The sequence below is a fragment of the Solanum lycopersicum genome, chromosome 2, assembly GCF_036512215.1.
Source record: "Solanum lycopersicum chromosome 2, SLM_r2.1".
NCBI classification, from domain to species: domain Eukaryota; kingdom Viridiplantae; phylum Streptophyta; class Magnoliopsida; order Solanales; family Solanaceae; genus Solanum; species Solanum lycopersicum.
Genome location: NC_090801.1, coordinates 49423940 through 49450631, shown reverse-complemented (window position 1 = coordinate 49450631; position 26692 = coordinate 49423940). Strand labels below are relative to the sequence as shown.

General features: G+C 30.1%; 3 protein-coding genes across 4 annotated transcripts; 2 read left to right on the top strand and 1 right to left on the bottom strand.

The window, feature by feature from the left end:
* The first annotated feature begins 4001 nt into the window (after positions 1–4001).
* On the top strand, positions 4002–6374 carry LOC101257530 (NAC domain-containing protein 6-like). The gene is made up of 3 exons (XM_010318951.4): positions 4002–4355; positions 4919–5178; positions 5787–6374. The coding sequence occupies exons 1-3, from the start codon at positions 4196–4198 to the stop codon at positions 6099–6101; spliced, it is 735 nt and encodes a 244-aa protein (XP_010317253.1). The 5' UTR covers positions 4002–4195; the 3' UTR covers positions 6102–6374.
* A 4692-nt stretch (positions 6375–11066) lies between these two features.
* On the bottom strand, positions 11067–12845 carry CHI14 (chitinase). Its single transcript, NM_001279329.2, is given in 3 exon segments — positions 11067–11620; positions 12325–12478; positions 12565–12845. Coding segments are annotated over 3 exon segments (792 nt in total). The 5' UTR covers positions 12833–12845; the 3' UTR covers positions 11067–11250.
* A 5668-nt stretch (positions 12846–18513) lies between these two features.
* Positions 18514–26670, top strand: LOC101258125 (protein DETOXIFICATION 45, chloroplastic-like). Of its 2 annotated transcripts, none has more exons than XM_010318952.4 (15): positions 18514–18655; positions 19834–20126; positions 20367–20509; positions 21180–21323; positions 21492–21616; positions 21773–21908; positions 22581–22677; positions 22753–22853; positions 23442–23605; positions 24029–24100; positions 24215–24331; positions 24414–24509; positions 24603–24724; positions 25112–25166; positions 26116–26670. In XM_010318952.4, exons 2-15 carry the CDS (start codon positions 19858–19860, stop codon positions 26128–26130), a joined length of 1656 nt encoding a protein of 551 aa, XP_010317254.1. In that variant the 5' UTR covers positions 18514–18655; positions 19834–19857; the 3' UTR covers positions 26131–26670. The 2 variants fall into 2 exon arrangements, with proteins under 2 accessions (XP_010317254.1, XP_004233576.1); XM_004233528.5 differs by lacking the exon at positions 18514–18655 and adding an exon at positions 19464–19731.
* The last annotated feature ends 22 nt before the right edge of the window (positions 26671–26692 follow it).

Here is a 26692-nt window from a genome sequence, read left to right as displayed (position 1 = left end):
TATAAAATTGAAAATCATAAACTAACTAAAAATATATTACTAGAGTAGATTATATGTAAATAATTTTTTTTTATCTATAAATAAAATAAATTATGTATATATACATGTGTCGGTTTGGTTTGATTCTTTTTTTTCTAATACCAAATCAAATCAAAAGTGGTCGGGTTTTTTTTCAATCGCCAAACCAATCAAATCAAACCGCAAGTCGTTTTTTTTTTCAACTTGATTTGGTTCGTCGATTCGATTTGACTTTATGATTCGGTTCGTACACCCTTAGTAACAACAATTTTGATCAAAATTGAAGTATTTTTCAAACCCTTTCTCCAAATTTTTAATTAACATTATTGACCCTCATAATTCTTGAATAAATAAATGATACTTAATAATTTTTTAATCTATAAAGATGAGAAGATTGCGAGTAACTTAAATATAACAATTTATAGTATCATAACTTTACTCATTAGTAACACTATTTTTGTGAAGGTAATTATTTAGTACGTAACATTCCTTTTGAAAATATGCAACAAAATTTTACTTATTTCACTTATCATTGATCGTCATGATTTTTGTCATATGTCTCAAAATTATCATATTTTATTTAGTTATTTGAAAATAATTTTTCTTTTATTCATAAAGGAGTGATGTTTTTATTATGATAGTAGTTATTTGAAAATAATTTTTCAAGTTTTATTCAGTGGATTTTAAGGTTGTGGGTGCTCTGAAGTGAAAATTTAAAAATACGTGTTAACAATGAGATTCGAACCTTGGTACAACAACACTAAAAAAGTCTTAAGTACCCACTCAAAATCCATTGGACCAACTAAATCATTTATTCATTAGGTGCTCTATGTTAATTTTATACAAATACCTATCAATTTCTACATAGATATATACATATTCCGTAACGAAGTTAATGGGTGCTCGAGCACCCGGCGACCACCATGTGGGTCCGCCCCTGGTTTTATTGATTATTTCTTTTAGGGGTAAATTGTATAGTACGATATTTTATTTATTTTTTAACAATAACAATTCTTTTTATTGTTAGAAAGTTATGATATTAGATTATTTATACTTGTATAATCATATTAGAAGTTTTATATTGTATCGATTTCCTTAATTGGTTTGTAATTGTTTCAAACTATTGATATATTTTTATAAATTTTTAATATTATATTATTACAGTATATTGTAAATTAAAAATTTAAAAATACATAGAGCTATGTTTCATGTCTCGAGGCTTACGTCTCGTCCTAAACTAAATAAAATGTCTCTGTGTTTTAAAACATTGATAAGATAAATTTAAAATATTAATTAAAATTGATATGAAATGTATCTCAAGAAGACAAAAAGTTGGGCATGAATTAAAATTGATTTTTGGGACTACTCAGAAATATGATTCCTTTTTTTTTTCCATGATAAGTGATTTTGTTAGGACAAGTAATTGACATTACATGTGTCCTAGGATATAAAAACAAATTGGAAAGTTTAAACAAAATCACAACTTTTTCCAATTAATTTCTTTCTAGTCTTCTTGGTTGACCTCAAATCAAGATCATAATTTCACTTAAACAAACTAAACCACAATTAAAACGCGTTTTATATTTTTCATTTTTATTTCTTATCTATGGATGGTAATGTTTATTCTTAAGCAAGTACACATCACTTCTTCCATTACTGGTTTTGAGTTTTTTCATGAATATATAAAGTAAGCCGTTGAACAATTCAAATGACTCAGATTAGGAAGGGATCCATAATAATATAAAGAAAAAAATATATGATTTTCTGCTTTCACTTTCATTACTTTTTTTTTTTGGGTGGGAGAGTTCAAATAAGTCATCAAATTTCGAGAACTAACTAATTTATGTCATTTGCTAAAAGTTTAGCTTATATATGAAAAATATCAATTAAATGACATTTCAAGTTATAAACAAAGTTAAGTGACATTTTAAATGAATGATAAAGAATCCGTTGAGAAGTTTACCTGTACTCAAGGTATCTATTCTTACTACAATACTTTGTTTTAACTGTATCGCACTATGTATCATTTGATAACCCTCAAAATCAGCCTCTTTCTGCTTGAAAAGCAAAAGGAGCCTATTGGTCAGAAGTAAAGACCACACTCCACGATTCTGGCTCTCAGAAAGAGTATTGCAGGTTACTCTATTTCGAGAACAGAGACCTGCAAATCAGGGAGAGAAAACATGAATGTTTTTTTCACCTCCACGGGCGAATAGAGTCTACTAGACTAGCCAAGAAAGAGTGAGGTAGACTATATTCTAAGTCATTCTGAAGGGCTCCGTATAGTTTTGGAGTGTAACGTTGTGGTTGTTCACACATTCAGTATGATCTTATTTGCGCTATTGCCCGATCATAGCACTCTAAGTTAAGTGACTTTCTAAGTAAATTGTTCAAAATTGAATAATCATATGAAATATTATCTCAAACAATCTCAATTCTGTGTACACTCTATCATTTTCAAATCTCATTTTACTAAATTACATAGAATTGAGTGACTTTTGAGCAACAATAGAAAATTGAGTAATAAATAAGCTACTTAAAGTTAAGTAACTTTTTAACCGAACTATTTAAAATTGAATGATTATCTGAGATATCTCAATCAATCTCTCTATTTTTAAATTATAAATAAAATTTATGTACGGTCTATCATTTTTTAATTTCACTTTATAGGATTACATGGATATATTATTATTGTATTTAGAGCCCAACATGTCTATGTCACTAGCTAGGCTCCACCCATTCCTATGAAAGGAATTTTAGCTCATTCCTCCCTAGTGACACTCGCTCTCAATGTCATTCTCCGCGGTGTGCGCAGAATTTTACACAAATAATGTCATTTTCCATCACACTCAATTTTTTTATTTTTTTGTATTTTTATTTCTTCTTAATATATATTTATTACATTAATAAGAAAAATATTATCAAGTATTTTTTAAAATAATTTTTGAATATTTGAATTTGACTTTTAAAATATTAAATTGACCTAATCTACTATAATAATGGATATTTCTTAAAGTAACTCTCGATAAATAAAAAATATAACATAAATTAAAATTAAAAAAAGTATTGATTTTGTATTTCAGTAAGTGTGTTTGAATATCAAATTGCAGTACTTTTAAGATATTGCCTCTTATCACTTATCTCAAATCATTACATCTATTTTCTATTAAAATTTAAGCAGTGTCAATCTACAATATGTTATACATAAGATATAATATATGTTTATTATTGCTGATAAAAGTAAGTCAAATACATAAATAAATCTCTAAATTTATTGTTTTCCTCTCAATTACTTTAACTATGCTAGTTTTCTATTGAATTATTGAATCACCCATAATTTGTTCCTGTTAAACACTGTTGGCTGATACGGAATCATATTTTGCGAGGGGTATTGATAGAGGATACATATGTTGTTCCAGAACTCATAAGTCCAATTGATAGTGCAAATGTTCGAGAATAATTGTGTTTTACTTCAATTCATTTGAACAAGAAAATAAATGAGACTACATATTGCTTGTGCTCATTCCTTCAATCAAAATCATTACAATATCAACACAAGTGAAGGCATTTACAATAGAAAAATCGATCAAAATTAGTCGACGGTGTTTAAAAGAAACAAATTATGGGCGATTAATGATTGATAGGAAAATGATGTAGTTGTGGTATCTGAAAGAAAAAAACCTAACAGTTTTAGGAATCTATTGATGAGTTTGGTCATAAAAAGATCAGTAACGTACAAAAAAAAATGCATGAACGAGTATTGCAAACATATATACATAAAAGGTCCCATGGGAGTATCGATCAATCCACAATATTTTACATAGATATATATAAATATCAATTACATGTATGGATGAATTAATATTACTGCAGACTAAGATACAGAGACAGATTCATAATTTGAAGGATAAGCGTGTGATCCTTCAAATACCGCGTAAAGACATTGAAAATGTTCATAAATTGTCAAATAAAATTTACAAAATAGAAATAATGATGATATCTAAGAAATAAGAGTTATTCAGAGTGATTAGGCATTAAATGTTTAACTTACACCTCTAAGTATAGGGTGTCATTCTCAATTGCGTGATAGACGCAAAACAGGACAAAGTTTCTCACCTATATAAGAGGCTACTTAATTTATGTAGTCACAAAATACATCCTTTTTTATTAAAAAAAAATGTCATTAGCAGAGCTTGAACTTCCTGGTTTTCGTTTTCATCCTACTGAAGAAGAACTAATCAATTTTTACCTCAAAAGAATTATCAATGATGATAAAATTGATTCTAATACCATTGGTTTTCTCAACATATATCTCTATGATCCTTGGGAGTTACCTGGTTAGTAAACTCCTTAATAATATCGTAGCTTTTAAAAATATATACACTGATAGTATAATTTATTTTTTTTTTAATGTGAATTTAAATTTATGATACCTTGTTATTTAGTGTCCCCTTTTCTTTCTATTTCATTTGCCAAAACATATGCTAGTAGATAGAAGTGTTCACGATTTGAATCGGTTATTAATTAAAATTAAAATTAATTTAATTATTTTTAAGTTATTAAAATCAAACTAATTATAATATCATACACAAAAATAAAAAAAATAATTCATTCAAAAAAGAAAGGAGACAACAATTCATTTAGGAAGAAAACTAGTTAAAACGGTTAACATTACATAACTCATGATCACTAAATTTAATGTGAATAATGTTCCAAAAATTCACCAAAAAGATGTAGTGACAATTCTAGTCCCACCAAGAACTGTCATGCAATACCACAATACATACCATTTTTGGCCTTTGACAAGGAAGAGGCAATATTTAAAAATGTTCATAAAAAATATTATATTATGTATATTACTTATCTTTTTTTTTTTTGTGTGTGTGTGTTATATGTATAGGGATGGCAAGAATAGGAGAAAGAGAATGGTATTTTTTTGTACCAATAAATAGGAAACATGGTCCTAAAGGGAGGCCCAATAGAACAACAAGAAATGGTTTTTGGAAGGCAACTGGTTCTGATCGTCAAATTCGTTCTTCAATAGAACCAAAAAGAGTTATTGGTCTTAAGAAAACTTTGGTTTTCTATGGTGGAAGGGCACCTAAAGGCACCAGAACTGATTGGGTCATGAATGAGTACAGACTTCCTCATGGACATAAGGTAATATAATTTAGAGAAAAACCTCAAATTTGTCATCGAACTTCTGTTAAAAGTTTGACTCATCTATGATATTTAAACTTCAAAAAAGGTATATTCACGTCATTATTTGTTAACTGAAATGACATAGATTAGTCAAACTTTAAATGTATGATATAGATGAGTATTTTCTCAAATTCTGATGGTACGTTTGAGCATTTTCTCTTCTTTTTTTTTTTAAAAAAAATTAATTAATGACTGGGCTGAATCATTAATTGACCATGTGCAAGAAATGTTTTTGCAAAATCGAAGTTGTTTTCAGTTAACGAATAATAACATGGATAAGTCTTTTCTCAAGCGAAAATCGCATGAATGAACCAAACTTTAAACGGATGACATATAGATGAACATTTTCTTAAAGTTCGATGGCATATTGAGTCTTTTCCCTTTAAGTTGTCATGCAAACACACATTTCAAAATTACACTACTATTTGATTTCTCTGCGTGTTTACTTCTTCATTTTTTGAAAACCCCTTCAAAAAAGTTTTAATAAATAGTATAAAGAATTTTAAGCTAATAAATATATTTTAAAAATAGTATCATGTTTAATTAACTGAGATGTTAGTGTGCAGGATCATGACATAGTACTTTGTAAAGTGTATAGAAAGGCAACCTCCTTTAAAGTATTGGAGGAAAGGGCAATGATTGAAGAAGATGAAGCAAAAAAAACATATTTGGCATCAGCTCCTCATGATGAATCACAAGACATGCTTGCTTCTTTGAATTCATCATCATCAAAAAATGACATGTATTTCAAAAGTTGTGAAGAAAAAAATGATGAATTGTTAGGTTCAAATGCATTTGTAGAACCATCCAAGTTTAGCATTGACTCATTGTCAAGTCCTCTTTGGAGTACAGGGCAAGACTTGTGGACTCTATTTTCTTAATCCTGAAAATAGAAGACTTTAAGTAATTGCATATTCCTCTAATGTTCGAATTATTATATTGACTCTGTGGAAAATAATTGTAATCACATAGTTTGATGTTTAGGAATCTTCATGTTCCCTAATTATTTTGAGTTATGATGGCTTCTTTATCAAATCAAATGTGATACAGTCCATCGGTTAATTATATTTATGTAACTGAATCAATATATAAATATAAACGAGGACCATAGACAAGGTGATGTGGCACCTCTTTATTATCTCTGTTTGCAGTTAGTTTTTTTTTTTTTGCTTTTTTTTAAAAAAAATTAATTATTATATTATAAAAAGGATTATTAAAATTTATTACAAATAAATAGTTTATTAATAGAGGATCGTTTATAACAAAAACTCTCCATCTTTTTTATTTATTTATCTCACTTATAATAAAAGGAGAAATATAATTTATTTATTTTTGGACTTTTTTAAATTGAAATTAATTATTTTAATATAAAAATATATTACTTTATTTATACAAATAAATATTTTATTAATGTAGAAACATTTATTGAAAAACTCTCTATATTTTTTTTCTATTTGTTTCTCCTAATCATGAAATCATAATAATTTTTTTTACATTTTAAGTATTTTTATTTTTATTTATTCACAAGGAGTTATTAATCATGACTTGCCCCTCTTTAATTTTTACTTTTAATAATATTCATAACTCTCATAATTTTTATGTCCATAACCTCCAAATTAAATTTGTGAGTTTATGATGTCTTATGGCATTCCTTTATTTTGCCTATAAATTCATATTAGTTTAATGAAGATTCACATTCACAATTATCCATTCTCTTTTCATCATATAGGTTTGATTTGTAACAACAAAAAAGTACATGAAAGTAAGAAATATTTCATTGCAAATTTTTATTTTTTATTTTTGTCTATATTAATTAGTATTTGGTTTGTGAATGAAACTAACATGTAACCAAAAAAAAAGTACACGGAGTTATTAAATATATCATTCTCAAGTCCTTATTTTTTCATTTCCTTTATTTTGTTTATATAAATTCATATTTATTTTCATGAAGATTCACATACAAAGTTATTATTTCTTTTCTTCATCATACTTTTTTTGTAAATTAACTAACATGCAATAAAAAAAAAGTATATGAAGGTAAAATATATTTCATTCTAAAGTCTTTCTTTTTATTTTTATGTACTTAGACATGCTTTCTTAATTTTTTTTATGTTTGTACTATAATTTATCAAGTAAGTATAATTGAAAAAATCTCTGTAATTCTTAACAATGTGTTGTCCGTATGCAATTGCTCTTTCTAATAGTTAGTTTTTCAGATTTAATATAGTTTGATTATAATATTTGTTAGATTTCAAGAAATAATTATTATTTAGTATTGTTAGTACTATTGAAAAGATAATAAACAAATATATTAAATATAGTTTATATTTTGTTCTTTCTTTTGACATAATTATTTTTAATTGGTATATGATTTTTTTAATTTAGTTGGTTGCATATAATGAAGAGTTTGACATATGGATCAAAACATGATGGCGGATCTCTTTGAAAAAGAAGATGGTAGAAGGGGGAAAAAATGAAGCATAAATAAAGATTATTTTTTCACTTTGAATTGTATTAGCAACTTAGTTACTTTTGCTAGAGTTTTTTAAATTTTGATTTATATAAATAATTTAGCTAAATGTATTATATTGTCAATGCTAATTATTTGATCCTTTATTAATCTACTTTCTTTTTGTTATGAAAAAATTAGTATAATTTTTTCATTTTAACAACAACAACAAAAAAAAATTTTACGATGATTAGTTTCATTTTTATTATAATTATAAAAAGTAATTAAAAAATAAAATATTATTTTTATGATGTCATTTTTTGTGTATGTAACAATCTGTCACCATTTTTTTTTGCTTCGAAATGTATTTATAATTTTTATGTAGTCACCAATTATTATATTTTCTCCGTTCATTTTTTGGATTTTCACCCCTTATTTTTATTTATTTATTTTACAAATAAAATCAATACATAATTAGTAATGCATTTATTGTCTAATAAAATTATATATTTGAATTATTTATAACTCATGTCTCTTCATCTTACTTGTAACATTTGATATTAAATATTATTCATAACTTTTATATGTTTTATTTTTCGTAAGTCTTATAAATATTTAATTAATATTTAAAAAATTATAATAAGTAAATGTTATAATAAAATTTTAAAAATCAATTTTATTTTGATGAAATCAGAGTTTGAATAGAACATTAGTATTGCTACAAAAGATAGAAAATTAGTACTCCTACAAAAGATATAGAAAACTAAAACATATAAAATATTTTCAACCTAATACAATATATTGTTATTCAACATATTATCTCTTATTACATTTATTTCACCACGGCGAATAATTTTTATATATATATACACACACACACACACACACACGATATAAATAAATATGTTTTATATGTTTAAAAAAAGTCTATGATATCGCAGACGAGGAAAAAATATTAATATCATCTAATATATTCGATAATAACCTAAATATTATATATTTCATGTTATTATCTTATAAATATTTTATATACTCGCACGTAGCGCGAATAGTTTCACTAGTTAGTAATAAATTTGAATTCACGATTAATGTATTATTTTACCTATATTGTTATTTTGTTTATTATTTATTGTTATTAATTATATTTTAAGGTTATTATGCAATGAGACATATTCATTATAAAATGATAATATAAATATATGAGTATTTTTTAAATAATTTTTAGAATAAATCATATTTTTTTTTAAATAGTCAAATATTTTTTAAAAAAATTTGGGGTTAGAATCGATACATGGTGAAACTTTCACCAAATATGATTTGCCAAGAATATCTGAGAACTTGGGCAAACACTAATTTAGATTGCATTTCGATATATGATACGGAGTCATGATTTTAACTTAGTGTTTGAATATGTGATTTAGAATTATGATGTCATACCTCAAATTCTAAAAAAAAAAGAAAGTATTTTGGAATTTCTAATTAGGTTTTCATCTTTTAAAAATGTAAAATTTGACACATAAGTTTATAAGTAAAAAACAAAAAGGCTCATCATTTTGAATTTAAACATTAAATAATCATGTTAATATTACATTAATATTTAATTACTAATTATATATATAATATTTATTAAAAATTTAAATATGTACATTTTAATTTCACAAAAATAAAAAAATTAATTAGTGATTTAATAATAGATATTTAAAATCATCTCTCTATAGAATAATCTTTATATTAAAACTGCATTGATATTTGTCTTTTTCGTAATTTAACTCTTATAAAAAGAACTTTTTAAAAGATTACTGCTACTCCCTCTGTTTCAGGAATAACAAATGGTTGGATTGGATCGGATTTAAATGTGTGGAATATGAATTGAGGAAAAATAATTTGGATAATAATACATCTAAATATAATAAGAAGAAATATGAATTTGGTCAAATATGTTTTGGACAAAATGGTCACCCGTTAGATAAATTTGTTTTTTAAAAAAAGGATTTACCCCTCCCTGCATGCACCCCCACCCCCGACCTTCCACCAATCTGTTCCTAAATTTTTTTTATTTTCCAAAAATTAAGATAAATCTTTTTTTTTCAAAAAAATATATTAATTTTTACCCCCTTTCGCCCTCTACCAACCTACCCCTATTTTTCTTTTTGTTTTTCACTACCCACTACACTTTAGGTGGAATTGTTATAACATGGACATTGTCTATTTAGCAAAAAATATTCCAGTTTATTACTAATATCTAGTCTGGAGAACTTAAAATAGTAAAAATCTAATCTGAAACTTACACCTCTGAATTTTAAAGTATACGCCCTGTGAGTCTATACCTTTTATTTAGGCTCAAAACTATTTTTGTAAAACCCATTTCAAGACTTACCTCGAAAGTGCCTTTGAAAATATGAGTTCAGAGTTAAAAAGGCAAAAAATATTATTGAAAATTCTAAAAAGATACATTAATTTTTTTAAAAATCAAAAGGTTAAAATCGCTCCTGACAAAGCGATTTTTCTTTGACACAATGACTAAAGCGATTTTGTCTAAAAACTTTTTTTTTAATTAAAGATCGTTACTGTAGCAGCAATTTTAAGTCGATTTTTGTTTTTCTTACATCGCTGCATGGACAGCGTTTTTATGCCTATTCTTAATGTGCTATTAATTTTCTTTCCTATGGTTAATTATTAATAATAGGAAAAATATCCAAGTACCCCCTCAACCTATACCCAAAATCCCAGAGACACACTTATACTATACTAAGTCCTATTACCCCCTTGAACTTATTTTATATGTAATTTTCTACCCCTTTTTAGCCTACGTGGCACTAGTTCGAAAAAAAAGTCAATCGTCGTTTGGCCCACAAGATAGTGCCACGTAAGCTAAAAAAGGGTAAAAAATTATTAATAAAATAAGTTAAGGGAGTAATAGGACCTTAGTATAGTATAAGTGTGTCTCTGAGATTTCGGGCATAGGTTGAGGGAGTACTTGGGCATTATCCCTTAATAATATAAAAATAATTAATGAGAAGGACAATGTACTCAACAAAATTATTGAAGCATGAGGTAAATTGAATTTTATATCATAAATAATAATAAAATTGAATCTAAAAGAAAGTTCAAAAGGGGCAAGATTAAACCTATAAAAAAAGAAATTCCCGATTTATCCAATATAGCGGGTTTTTTAAAAAAATAATTTAATTCTTGAAGAAAGAAGTTTCTTTTTTTTAGAAAATCGCTTCAAAGATAGCGATTTATATTTTTTTGTAACGACGGATTTTTATCAGAACAAAATCGCTTCCCACGAATCCATTTTACCCTTTTGGTTAATTTTTTTTTATGTGCCGTTTTAGTTTTTTTTTAAAGAAAAAATTTATCCTTTTGACTACGAACTCTTGATAAAATTGATTAATGCATAAAACTTTAACTTTATTTCGCCTGCGTGACAAAATGGAAGTTCCATTATAGAACACAAACGAACTAATACACAGTTTAGATGGACCAAACCTTATTAATGTGTCACGTACTAAATATGGATCACACATATAAATTAAAGCAGCAACTTATTGTAGTAAAATTAATTAAGTTGCCTTTTATCCAAATGGCCTTTGATTAGCACAGTCCAAATTATTACCAGGATCAACTCCCAAAATTTGACAATATCTCCTATAGAACCCAATTCTGTTATCCATTAGTGCATTTGAACCTCTGTTACATTCCATTCCACCATTGATGATGTTAGTGATTACACCAAAGCCCGGGACGCGGCCAGCGGCAGAATCAGCAACAGAGGGACTCCATCTTCCAGTAATGACATCGTGTGCCGATGGTTTTGGCTGTTGTGCTGTCATCCAGAACCACAACGCTGTTTTGAATGACACTACTGCATCATTGGCTACTAAATCTGGGTTGTTTAGCAGATTCACACCTATTGCACTCCCTGCTGCCCCATAATTGTAGTTGCTGTATAACATTATTAATATTATTATTATGACTGTAACAAAAAGGGCTTTACATAGATGTTATTTATTTCATTCTTTATTTACATATATTATCTTTTGGGATAAAGTATAAATAATTTTTAAATTATAATCGAAATATCAGAGGCATTTTCCTAATTAAAATAAGATCCCATTATTTCTGAACTTATTTTTTTTTTGTAATTTTGAACATCTTTTGTCTTACCTGACATATTTTGTGACTTCATGCAATTGAAGCGCGTGACAGATATTTGAATGCCACATAAACTAAAAAGATGCACAAAATTAAAAAAAAAAAAAGAGTTCAGGAAAATAATAGAACCCTATAATTAGTTCAGATATGTCTCTGATGTTCTGGTTATAGATTAGGGCATTTCGGAAATACTTTGTGCATTTTGACTTTGACCGGAGGGGATTCCACAAAACATATTTAGCCTTTCAGCTACCGATCTATTCTAACTCTGTTTGATAGGGAAAGAAATTAAATATATTTTCCAAGATATCTTTTTAGAAAAGTTAAACAAAAAAAAAAAATTATACATCCAAAGAAAAAGGGATAATTAAAAACCTAAAGAACAAGATAAATTACATGTTTACAACAAGTTAATTACAATAAATTGACAATAGTGTAAAATTCGATAACTGGTTAGAATTATGAAAATATTAATAAACGAGTGTTAGTCTTACTATGAAATTTGGATAGGACCTCGACCAAAATACTTTTTGCCAGGAGCACAAGGCCACTGCTGACTTGAAGCACAGTAATCTCCAGGACTTCCTTGTTCCTGTTTGTAGCAATATCCCCATGAATATGGTCCATCTGGTGCTGTTGCCCATCCACCTAATTAATATTCGAAAATTGTCATAAACACCTATGCTACTTTCAAAAATCAAAATCGCATAAATTGAGACATATAAAAATAGTACCCGTAGTTTCATGAGAAGTTTGAGCCAAAAAGGCAGCAATTTCCTTGTTACGAGTATTAGTATCACCAGTAGTTCCAAAGTCAGCAAATGTTTTAGTTGCTGTTATAAAAGCTTCATAGGTATAGAAACCTTTCGCACCACAAGCAGCATCGTTTCGATGCACAAGTATTCTCTCAAATAAATTTTTACTAATAAGACTACTGATATTTTGTGATAAAACACATTTTAGACACAAAACACTAAACAAACCCAATACTAAAAGCCTCATTTTGTTAATTTTCTTTTTAATTATAATTGAGAAAATGATTGGTATTTATAGAGAAAAAATATAGAACGAAGAGGTGAAGAATTTTCAATTGAATTTTCATGTATTAACTTATTCTGAGTGGAGAAGTATGACTTGTTTGGTCTGTTTGGTACAAAAGGAAGATGTTTTTTTTAATAGATTATGTTTATTAAAAATGAAAAAAACGTCTCTGAATGTTAAGGAATATAGTGAAAATAAGTTTCAAAAATAATCTTTTGTATTAATTGTGTCCTCTTTATTATTTTTCATTTTTGTATTAATTGTGTCCTCTTTATTATTTTTCATCCACCTTTGATAATATTTATCTAAATAATATATAAAATATTTTACAAATAATATTATTTACTTATGGATCAAATTTTAAAAAAAATTAAAATAATTTGAATTAAACCTAACACAGCCCATTGTGTATGCTTGCTCTTGGCCACACATCACATGTATTTTAGTCGGTCTTTAACTTAATGGAGTGGCAGAAAAAGACTTTTAACCGAGTCTTGAGAAGAATTTTTTAAAATAATAATTAAAGAATAACCAATTTGTTACTGGTTTTGACTTTGGTCTTTGTTTCGTTTGACATATTACATAAATATGATTTTTAATTTAATTTTAGCGGATAATTATATTTTTTAATTTTGAATTTATTGTACAGGTAATTCAAATTTGTATAAAATAAATAAATATATAATGTGTTACATGACATAATACACGTATAACGTCATAAAAAACATAAAATTTTAATATAAAATGTCATATAGAATGAATATGTCTATTTATTTAATTTTATACCACTCAAAATTACCAGTTAACGACAAAGTTAATATACTTATGGTTATGCATAATGAATTTCTTAAAAGTTTGACGCTAGCCAATCACAAAATATATATTCCACTTTCATTCTGGTATCTTGATTACTTAGACCAGATCAACTAATTTCTACTGTTCGGCTTTCACTTTGTGATTGTTAACACATTTGAGAGACAAAATATGGAATGTGTTATAAACAATTTTGTATTATAGTGAATGTCTAATTATGTGGAGTTCTTGTAGGATATGGTTAGTAATCTTATTTGGGGACCAAGTAAGGTTTTCCCTATAAATGAAGGGTTTTCCTTCATTGTAAATACGATTTGTGAAAGATCAATGAATCCTGAATATACTTCAAGATAAATAAGAAATCTTTTCTCTTTTTCCTATTTTCTTCTCTTCTAAATTTTATATAATTTCATAACATATTATCACCACGATTGTTTTATTCTTAAAGAATTATGAAGAAGACGGGAAAAGTACAAAAGAGATCTTGCATAAGTTATGCAATAAAGTTCTTATATCTTCAAGGTATGATTTATCTTTATGTTATAATTATTTATGTAACAGATCTGGAGGTACCATCTAAAGTAAGAATTTAAAGTGACTTGTTGACTTTTTATACGTTTAATTTTAATCGATTGAGAAGAAAATTTCTTAATTTATTTTAATAATTGAATAAGCACAATTTAGTGAAAGATATGTTTTCAACCTTTATACGAGGTATGTAATCTATTAAGCTATATTTATTAACTACTAATGTTGATTATAAGAATTCAATAATCTCAATTATGTGTAATTATAATGTACGATCATATTAATGGTCATCAAAAGTGGTAAAATTACAAATATTCTGAAGGCTTGAGGTTAAGCCTCATTATGGGCAAGACGATAAATTTAAGTTTTATCACATCATAAGAATAAGACGATAGATTTATGTCTAATCGCACAAAGAGGGTAAGACATTGGGTTAAAGTCCTGATGCACCATGATGATAAGATATTGGGTGCAAGACCCGTTGATTTATGACCTAAGACACTTTTATATGGATAAGACATTGAATTTAAGTCTTAATGCACCATATTGATGATATAATAATGACTAAAGAAAAACTAATGTGTTTTAGATGAAAAGTCATGAAATTTACTGAATTTACTCCATTACAAAAGTGAATGTAATATTAGTGCATAATATGTCTGAAGAAGACAAGTGATTGAATAATGCACATAAATATGAAATGAGGTACTAAAGCTATCATAATTTGATAAGCTCACGTGTTTGTGTTCCATTCATGAAGAATGAGAACTTCTGATAAATGCTAAAATATGGATCCATTCGCTAAAGGGAATGAGATGTAAGCCACCATGCTAGGCATGTGAAAAATTGCGATCTTTGATCAATGATGTGGTATCACCAAGAATGTCTCTAAGAAGACATGTATTATAGAAAAGTTTCATACTTTATCTCCAAGCGTGTATTGGATAAAAATTAGTGCAATTGAGGCACATTCTATGGTAAATAAGAAATTTACTAATTCCTATACTTTCTTAGTTTGACACGATTGTCTGGGATATCGTTAGTCTATAAAGTTTAGACGAATTATGGAAAATTAAAATGGACTTTCATGGAAGAAACTTAAAGTTCTTTTAAATGGTGAATTTTCTTGTACTACTTGTTAGCAAGGCAAACTAATTGTGAGACCACCATAAACAAAAGTTGAGATTGAATTTTCTGCGTTCTAGGAACGTATACAGATATTTGTGGACCTAGTCATCCACCAAGTGGATTGTTTAGATATTTAATGATCCTAACAAATGTTTCTTCTATATGATCTCATGTGTGTCTATTATTATCTCGCAACTTGATGTTTGCAATAATGTTGGCACAAATAATATGTTTACATGCACAATTTTCTTTAGGTTAGTTCATTCAATGATTGAATCACGACTGACCTAAAGGGTAAAGTAATTGAGAAGAAGTAAATCTAAAAATTACTCTTGCAGTAATAAAATTGAAATTTACTCATATAATAGTAAATCAGAAATTTACTAAAGCAAAAGGCACATGGCGTAGTAAACTTGGAGTTTATGAGTACTACTAATTTTATTAGTTGACATGAATAATTTGATCATCCTAAAGATGTGCTTACTAAGTAATGGACATACATTAAAAAACTAGAAGATTCTTCCAGAATTCTTTACGCTGCTTGTTCTCGTGATAAAGTTGATTGGATCAACTAAAGTTGGGACTAAATCCCTAAATTCTGAAAAGTATAAAATGTGAATATGGACCTGTTTACCTATCATGTACTATGATAAAAAGATGCATCAATGAGATAATCACATGTGCGTTTTGTTGTCAACTTGCAGTTTGACATTCGCAAAATTGTTTGTGCAAGATAATTGAGCTAAAAGCATAACTTTCAGAATATGAAATCAAGATAATGCATCTTGATAATATTGATAAATATATAAGATGACGTGACATTAAATGTCTCACATAGTGAATCATTGCTTATGAAAATAAAGTTTCATGTGTTGATCTGAAATATAATATTACATACAAACATAATTGTATGAATCAAACCAATAAGTTATGATCAATTTTTCTATTAATTGGTTTATGGTCAGGGACCAAATAGTTTTCATCTGATAATTTTAATGTGCAATATATGATTAATGAATATACTATGATGCACAAAGATAAATTCTCCAAAAGATTGAGATACATGTTAGTTTGTCTAACATAAGGGGGAGATTAAAAACAACACAAAAGTTGTAAATGCTCCTATTGAATGTCCCTTAAGGATAAAATCTATGACATGCATGAAGCATGATAGACAAATCAATTCTAAATATAATAATCATTGAAAAAGGGGAAGGATCAAAGAATCAAAATGATCATAATAAGGATACAATATGCTCTTGGAGAGCCTACGACATAACACTTTATGATGTTATGCAAGTTGACGACTAGAATTAAAACTCTTGAAGAGTTTTCAAAAGGCAATAGATTATTTGCTTAAAGAAGTAGAAGTAAGGAACTTGCAGAAATCTTTGATCCTGAAAGAAAGATTCACGAAAGGAGATAGAAGGAAGCATGTTTCATCAAGGTTTTTCTACACTCATGAGCTCCCAAGAATGGTGATATCAACATGCAACATGTTTGTTCAAGCAATACTACAATTGATTTATCCACCAAGTCTCTACCAACTACAACTTTCAAGAAGATGATGCTCAAGATTGGAAAACAAGTCTCTTGATGTTTTCATGAGGGGAAGTTAATACGTGATGTACTCTTTTTTCCTCACAAGATTTTGTCCCACTGGGTTTTCCTTGTAAGGTTTTTAATGAGGCATCCATAATGCGTATTACTAGATATGTGTACTCTTTTTCCTTCACTAGATTTTTTCCTACTGATTTTATCTAGTAAGGTTTTAACGAGGCACATAATCTACCGACATTCAAGGGGGAGTGTTATAAACAACTTGTAATATAGTGAATGTCTAATTATGTGGAGTCCTTGTAGGATATAGTTAGGAATCCTACTTGGGACCAAGTAAGGTTTTCCCTATAAATAAAGGGTTTTCCTTCATTGTAAATAAGATTTGTGAAAGATCAATGAATCCTGAATATACTTCAAGATAAATAAGAAATCTTTTCTCTTTTCCCTACTTTCTTCTTCTTCTAAATTTATATTTTTTTTATTCTTATTTTATTGTTCCACATTTTGCCAGAATATGAATACACAACATATGTTAAAATTGAAGGTTTTTTTTTTTTGTATATAATCACTCTTTGAAGATTATTGATATTAAATACACACAAGTGATTTTCAAAGATTAAGAGATGTTTTCATCAATGTACCAATTTTACGACATTAACTCATATATCTTCGATTTGTTTTACTAAAGTCGATATTAATCACTCACAACTTAGCCAAATTTCCTATAGAACTTTTGTTCGAGGGTCGTAACTACATAGCTTTGTCCTGATGACAAACTATATTACAATCATTTTATCTATATACTAAATTAGCAATTAGGATTGATAATGGGGCAAGGTAGATATAAGTCTATGTGAGGCAGGATGGGTTTAGCCTCATGTAGGGATAGGGCGGATTAAAGTATTTTTTTAAGAAATTAAACGGAGCAGAACAGGTGGGCAGTTGAAATATTTTTCTCACTTTTCTAATTTAATCTCTCCACTCTCTCTACTTTCATCTCAGAAAGATGAAGCTAATTTACAATTAGTTTGTTACCGTCTTTCACTCTATCTCTAAGGTTTTAGAAAATATACTATTTTATAATCAAATCTTATAGCGTTCCTGATAGAAAATGACGACTCCTTCAGAAAAACAAACTTATTCAAGTTCTTTTTCTCAAAGAAGTCCCGCTTCGACCGCCCGTAATTTCCCTTTAATAAGTTGTACTCATTGGTTTTGCTGAGAAATGTAATGAGTTTTGAGTAGAGGAAATTACATTGAAATTATTTATAAACAAAATAAAATTGGGAAAAGGGTTAAAAATGCCCTCAACGTATTTTAAATGGTTCAAATATGCCCTCCTTCCACCTTTTGGTTTAAAAATGCCCTTAACGTTTTTATAATGTTTAAATTTGCCCTTTTTTAACGGAAAAATGGCAAATGTGACATGGATGTTCTCTACCCATTTCAAAATAAATAACCCACTTAATCTAGAAACCCATTTACAAATCATGACCCGACAGACCAATGTATTTGGGTCGTTTGTTCTCATCAGTTCTAGTTCTCTTCTTTCTTCCTTCCTCCAACTTTTCTTTTTTTCTCCATTTCTTTAGTTAATTTCAGGAAGAAAAAGGTGCAAGAATTACAATGTTTATTTCTTCTCTACAACAAGATTTGTTTGAGTTGATTTTTTGCATATGATTGAACAATCAATGGCTGAACTATAAACTTGATTACGACTTGAATTTCGATAAATAACGAACGAAGATTCGACAGGTTTTCTACTTCTATTGTAAACAAGTTTTTGAATTCAATTTGTTTCATATATTGAAGAAGCTATCTTGAAATTTTAGTCGTTTAGAATTCAAATTTCTTCGTTAGAAACTCACTACAAAATGATAATGCTCAACATTTCTTCGATTTAGAATTCAAGGTAGTCACTTGAAGTTTCAATACTATGTTGTTCCAAGTAGAATATAATTATGAGTGATTTACCAAGTAATTACTTTGTGTTGCACAACTCTTAGCGATTCAATTTTAATAAGAATGATTTTGATTGGGGAAAACAATTGCACAAAGAGGAGTGAAAAATTAATGTCACCTGGGCAGAAGGAAGGAGTATGCTTTGTGAGATTTGCCTTTCTCCAAACAAAATACAAGTATGGGAGGAAGACGTTTCTGGGTGGTTTAATATGTAAATGGGTTCTTGGGTGGGTTTGAAGTTTTGTAGCATAAATGGGTTGGGCTGGACTTTAGGTGTACCAATAAGATCAAATCATTTATCTAATTAAATGATTCATCATTTGCCACGTCAGCATGGTGTTAAAAAAGGGCAAATTTAAACATTATAAAAATGTTAAGGGCATTGCATTTTTAAACCAAAAGATGGAAGGAGGGCATATTTAAGTATGAGATAAAGCCACCAACTAGATCTTTGTTGTTTAAAAAATAAAATAAACATTACTATTTTAAAAATATTACATAATAAAGAAAAAATAAAATAAAATATAACATAAGTAGTGGGGCAGATCTTTAGGGACAGGGCGATATAGATTAAGAATATTCAAACAGAGTGAGCCAGAATGGATTGAAATTTTGTACCCGCTGCCATCCCTAATAATAACTTTAAAAATATTATAATTGAGACTTGGCAAACTCCAATGGGACACATTTGGGCGCGAGTGAAGTGAAGAGAAAGAGAGTCCACAGTCCACCTACCACTTTTCATTTCCTCCACAATTTCACCAAACCATTATATATCACATAAGCACGTTTTCCCATACAAATTTGTATATTATTCTCTTCTCTTCAAAGATTCTTCTGGTTTTTTATTTTTATTTCACTCCTACAAGGTACTATCATCCTCTTTCAATTTTATGTATTTGGGTTTGATTGAGATCTGAAATTGCACTTATGAAGTGATAATTGTGAGCAAATGTGTTTGAATTTTGCAGAAACGGCTCTGCATTTGAGCAGAAATGGCAGTGCTTAAGCTACCAGTTGCAGTAACGTGCGGAAGAACTAATGGTACAGAATGTGCAGCAAGAAGAACGTTAAACAAACCCTTTTTAGTTAATTCTTCAACATGGAACAATTATCTTGGATCAACATCTACCAAGAGGTCTAAATTGAACAATGTTATTAGAAATTGTGGGTTATCCACTGACGGCAAAGCTGTTGATTACAACCTAGATTCTTCTAATCTTGAAGAGAAATTTGGAGATCGACTCTCAAATGAAGGAGCTATGTAAGATTTACATTTTACTTAGGAGTTTGGAACCTTGTGTACATTTGGTGATTTTTTATATAAAGGGTATTAGAGAGTGTTTAATATATCTTGTTAAGTGCATTTGGCTCACCACCATAAAAAAAAATGATTTTGTTATGAAAATTAGATTCATGGGAAAATTCTACCTAAACATTGAGTTTAGTGGTATCGGTGAGAGTCTATTGTCATCCGTTCCTTCTGCTAAATTTTAGAGCTCAGTGCATTGTCAGGGACATCTATTGATCAATCGCCAACTCAGGATGTACAAACTGAGCTTATAGTGCTTTGTTTGCCTGCTATTGCTGGACAAGCAATTGAACCATTGGCACAACTAATGGAGACAGCTTATATTGGACGAATGGGTTAGTTATTGTCCGATATTCCATTTAGTTTATGCTTCTGCTTGCATTGTACTGCTAGTACTGTCCTGTTTTATGTGTACTTCTCTCTTTTGAGAATGTTGTATTTGCTTGTGTGCTAAATACACTAATTAATTGATTTCACTGAGATTATATCTTTATTATGCTGGTTTTCGTTTCTGTTGAGCTTCTTATCATCTTGGATTATTCTGTGGAATTTATGTGAGACGGTACGACTTCAGTTCTTCCTGTTGTTGAGAGGAGTGTGATTCATCTGATCTAGCCGGAGATCAATTTTTCCTGTATATTACACTGTATACTGTTCTAATCTGGTGGGTCTTATGACCTTAACTTGTTACCTATTCATCTGAAGAACTTCAAGGATACATAGAAAATCTGTTAAATGCCAATCCTCTTGATTTTGTTCTACTCAACTTCGAGATTTTGTGCATTCTTTCGAGCAATTGCTTTTTTGAGTTCTTTACTGAGGAACAGAAGTTCCCCTTAGATTTCAAGTCTTTGTTTTCAATTATATTAGTTAGCATGGGCTTCATATTTTTTAAATCAAATCTTTGGATAATATTTTTCATCTTTCGACTTTTTCTTTGTAAGTGTTTTAATGGAAACAATGAACGCCAGTTCACTCCTGAAAAGCTCTTTGCTTTGATTAAAGGTGCATTGGAGTTGGCATCAGCTGGCATTTCTGTATCAATCTTTAACATAATATCAAAGGTGTTCAATATCCCTCTCCTGAGTGTGGCAACGTCTTTTGTGGCTGAAGACATCTCTAAGTATGCAGATGAGGATAACACTGCTGGTAAATTTGCATAGGTGCTATAAGGGAATCTCCTTTTAAGCATGGAACTTCTTAGATTACACATATATACAGGGTCACACATTCACCTGTGTATTTAGGCAGATGGTAAACAATTAAAAGATAATATTATTTGAATGCATCTGAAAGAACCAAGTGTTTCCTGTACAGCTGAAAGAAAGGCACTTCCGTCTGTCTCCACTGCCTTAGTTTTATCTGCTGGGATCGGTTTGATTGAAGCTGCAGCAATGTATCTCGGTTCTGGACCATTTCTCAGCATCATGGGTTTATCAACGGTAAGTAACCCGTGCTGAAATACATTTGGACAGCCTGATGTGCTGTTTAGATGCTATTATTTTTTAAGCTTGTATACTTCCCAATCACAGGCCTTGTATATGCTTGCAGATTGAAATTGCATTATGATAACTAGAATCTTGAACCCTTTTCAACAGGATTCAACCATGCGCATTCCAGCAGAGCATTTTCTTAAACTTAGAGCGCTTGGTGCTCCAGCTGTTGTGCTTTATCTGGCTGTGCAAGGCATCTTCCGTGGGTTTAAGGACACAAGGACCCCTGTAATGTGCTTAGGCAAGTCTTCTTAACTATTGGTACAATATTCAATGAAAGAGTTTTTAAGACTTGGGTTTTAATCTCTTTGGTTTATACAGTATATAGAACTCCTTGGTCTAACTCAATCAACTTTTCGTTTTTTCATGTAATACTTTTTGTCTACTTTGCATTTTTGCTAACACTTATCTTGAGAAAGGTTCTGTCTGTTCCATTGCATGCCTTCAAATAGCAGTTTGGAATCATTAGATGAATGCGTGTAACTAAGTTTTTAGGATTGTGGATACATTATTGTATATGTTTCAATATATCTCCACATATAAGAAGAGCACTTAGTTTTATTTTATTTTATGTAAGAATGACATGTTCAGTGTCAAGTCATGTACCGATCAATCATAGGAACAGATCACAACAGAAATTTTTTGGTGACGTGTATCTGGGAAAACAGAGCTCTTGGAGAAGTAGTGATTTACCTTTTGGTATGTCGTGTCACTAGCTATATACACTAGAGGAAGAAACCTCCTCCAGATACTACTCTGCATGAAAGAAGTTAAACTGATTCTTTCTCTATTAGTTGAGCATGCATTTTATTTTGTTTGAAGTTATGAATAACTAGATATTCTTTCAATATCCTCTAATTTCTTTTCTCTAAGACTCTAACTTTAACTGGTAGAAAATGTGTGGATGTCGCAGGATTGGGGAATCTGTCAGCTGTACTTTTCTTTCCCATCTTCATGTATACTTTTCAACTGGGCATCACTGGTGCTGCCATTTCTACTGTTGCATCTCAGTATGTTTCCTGAAAAGTTCTAGTTTGTTCTCTTATAACATCTGGCGAAAAGAAGCTGACGACTTTAAATTGCAGATATATCGTGGCCATTTTGATGTTATGGAAGCTTAATGAAAAGACAGTGTTGCTGCAACCAAACATTAGGAACTTACACTTTGGTGGCTATTTGAAATCTGGTTAGTGATGTTGTTAAGTTAATTAATCCGTTGGACATGTTTTGTGTTCCAAATTGTCTGAGCCGTTGTATATAATTTCTTATGTTATTGCATGATGATAAAAAATAAAATCTCAAGTGCTGTTGACATGTTTGTTATGTGTACCCTTCTTTTCCTTCAGAGTAGCTAAATGCTTTTGGACGTTTCATTACTTTGGCTTAAACTAGTCTCTTCTTAGAATATTGCAGACTAGAGATTATAGTTACAGTTCCTCTCTGGAAGAGTTGTAAAACAACTACATGGGCTAGAAACTTAGTTCCTACAAGGAGAAAAAATGCTTCAATGTACTAGTAGTGATGCTTTCATTTTGTTTTACTTTAGATGCAACTTCTGGAAATTCTTGAAAGAAACAAAAAGATAACTTGAACACTTGTAATTTGATCTAACTGTTTCTACTCTGAAATCAAATTTCAAGTATTAGCCTTTCTGATGATTAGTTCATCAGAAATGATGTTCTTGTAATTGAGCTAGTCCAGGTATTATTTGAGAGCCTGCATTCTCGTGTTAGTGTCTCAGAGAGTAAAGGTTTGAACTTTCGTGTGTCATTAGGTGGTTTCCTTCTTGGGAGAACTCTAGCTGCTGTTCTTACAGTAACTTTGAGCACATCAATGGCGGCTCGATTAGGAGCAATACCCATGGCTGCCCATCAGATATGCTTGCAAGTATGGTTGTCTGCCTCGCTACTGGCAGATGCCCAAGCTGCATCTGGTCAGGTAAACACTATTGAAGTTCTAAGACCCTTCATTTGTTCCCATTATGAATGAGTTAGCAATTATATCTGCATGATGATGGATATAAAAGGCACCTTCCCTTGGAACATTTCTTTGTCACAACTAAGAGACCTGGTGGACAAGTCTGTAGTTCTCAACAGACTTCAGTTGACTGTTAGCTTTTTTTTTTTTTTACGATTACTAAACCTTTTTTTATTCATGTTGTTGGAATTACATGCACATCTGTTTACACTGCACCACGACTATTTTGTATTTTTTCTACTTAACCTTTTGGTTTGTTCACCGTGGTTGTGTTCCTGTACGAGATCTTCTGCAAAACATCAAAGCATGAATATGTCCTCATTGCAGAAATCTTCATCAGTTCTACTGTTTGACAAATATAGATTTCCATTTTCCATTTTGCAGGCTCTCATTGCAAGTTCTTTTGCAAGGAAGGACTATGGCAGAGTTAAGTTGATCACACATGTAGCTTTAAAGGTTAGATAGACCTTTTTTGCATCTTATAGCTCTCCTCTTCGAGATGGAAGGATTTGAGCCATCCTTATCTGTCTCGAAATAAAGTTCTTAACAAAGTGCAATTGATATTTTCAGACAGGATTAGCTACTGGAATTTTGTTAGCCATTATATTGGGTCTATCCTTTCCATCTTTCGCGAGGTGCTTTACAAATGACTCTCAAGTGCTAGACATTGTTAGATCTGGTTTACTGGTATGCTCTTTTTTAATTCTGCACTTAGTTTATATGTTTCTTTCATGGTATCTTGCTCAACATCTCCTGTCCAATTTTACAGTTTGTTAGTGCCAGTCAACCCCTAAATGCTCTAGCCTATATTTTTGATGGGCTACACTATGGTGTTTCGGATTTTCCATATGCAGCTATCTCAATGGTAAGCAAAATCTATAAAATTGTTGCAACAATTAAAAGAAAAGTTACTTTCCTGCTCGAACCTTGGTGCTGATATTTCCTCACAACTTTCTAGATGATCGTGGGTGCTCTCGCTTCAATATTTCTGATTTATGCTCCTCCTATTATTGGACTTCCTGGTGTTTGGTCTGGTTTGACTATTTTCATGGGGTTGCGCTCAGTGGCTGGTTTCATGAGGTAATTCAAACTACCAAATAAACTAATGTACAGATTATGAACTACTATATTGAATTGGACCTTTTTAAAATGTCAATTTCCCCATAAATCTACTGAACTTGTCCCCGGAATCTCTTCACATCTGTATTTTCAAGTTCATGCAGATCTCTTTTGCAAAGGAAATATATAGACCAAAAAATTCTCTTTTTACTTTTCAAATCTGCAATTTTATTTGGTTGTTTTTTGGAGGAAGGTGGAACAGTTGACTTTAGGTTGATAAGGGATCTTTTGTGGAATTTAAATCATAGAGCATTGAGGGGTAGTCACATGTACATTCTGAAGTACTCTCCGTTAAAGACCTTTGCGTCATTCTGTTAGTAAAATTCATAATTCATGCATCTATTTCAGATTATCAGCTAAAAATGGTCCATGGTGGTTCTTACAGGACTCACAAGAAAATGAGGTCAGTTTACTCTATATTTCATTATGGTTCTAGTCAGGTTACAACTTGCACTAATGTTGATGCGCTGATTATTCCTTTGAAACGCTGGCATGTGTAGCTCTGAATAACATATACAACCCACCCACCCACCCCCATGCGCACACAAACAAAAGAAGAGGACGAAAAAAAATATGATAGAAGTGCATACTGTAACTATATCCTGGCAGTTGAGGCAATCCAGATACTTGGCAACATGTGAATCGATTTATATACTTGTACAGTGACATTAGGTTGGGGACAAAGTTGGTCAATGTTATGAAGAAAATGGACCTTGGACATAACCCAACCCTGAGCTAGTTTATGCGTTGAGAGGATTGCCAAAATCATATTAGGAGATGACTGTTCATTTCCTCACCAAATATGAGACACTTTTACACTCCCCCTCCCCTTATGCGCCAACTTTGGACAGTGTAATATGAGAGCAGAATATTGGATAAACCAAGAATAGGGATGGTGTGGCTTTTATACCATGGTAAGAAAATAGACCTTGAGCCTAACTAAACCCCAAAAGGTAACTCATGATCATGAGGTAAAGATTGCCCAAAAACATATAAAGAGACAACAATATATCTCCTCAACCAGTGCAGGGCATTTTAACAAGTGTCCTACTTGGTTTCTTTTCATTATCTAGAAGAGCTTGGTTGTATCATAATCTTTAATTGCGCAGGATGGGGTGTGTGTGTGTTTGTCAAGGGAGAGGGAAGCGGGAGGACTGATTAAATTTTTGTTTCAACCAGCAGTCCCATTATGCAGCAATAAGATGAAAACATCTGCTAGAAAGCATATAGCTACTACTACATTGCCCTCTCCTTCTTATGCGACATTGGAAACATTTGTATTTTTGCCTTTCATTGATGCCAAATTTATTCTAATCTTTTGTCACGAGTTCTTATGTACTTCCATTTTCTAGGTTGCATCATCATAGGACTGCTTTGAGATGAGAAGCTACAGGCATTTCGAATGAAGTGAAATCTTTTAGGGAAATGGAGCTACAATTGCACTACTGACCAAAAAAGTTGATTGAATACATAAATCAGCTATGGTGTAAACTTTCTCAACTTCACCTTACCAAGTAAAATCATCTGTTACTATGCTACCCAAACCGTAGGACTTCGTTGCCTCTATTCTCTTACAAACTTTGTATACAGCAACCAATACCCTGTAAATTTCATTTCACAAATAAATGAAAGAAGAATCTTCACATGGTTCTTCTATGTGTAGACCAAATTGAGTGGAAGACTTGATGTTTGTGGGGGATGGTAAAACAAAATTCATGGGTGGATAATCCCATATTCATCCTGAATAGCTAGCCATTAAACCATAGTACTTATTAGCTATCCAACCTAGTCAATAGAATGATAAAATTTGTTTTATTTTTTGGATTTTACTTATATTTACAGTCACTTTAACCAAATTTTGATACTAGCAGTGTAATTCAATATGCTAAAGAAGCTTGCTTGCTTTATTTTTCAGGTTACTAACTCCAA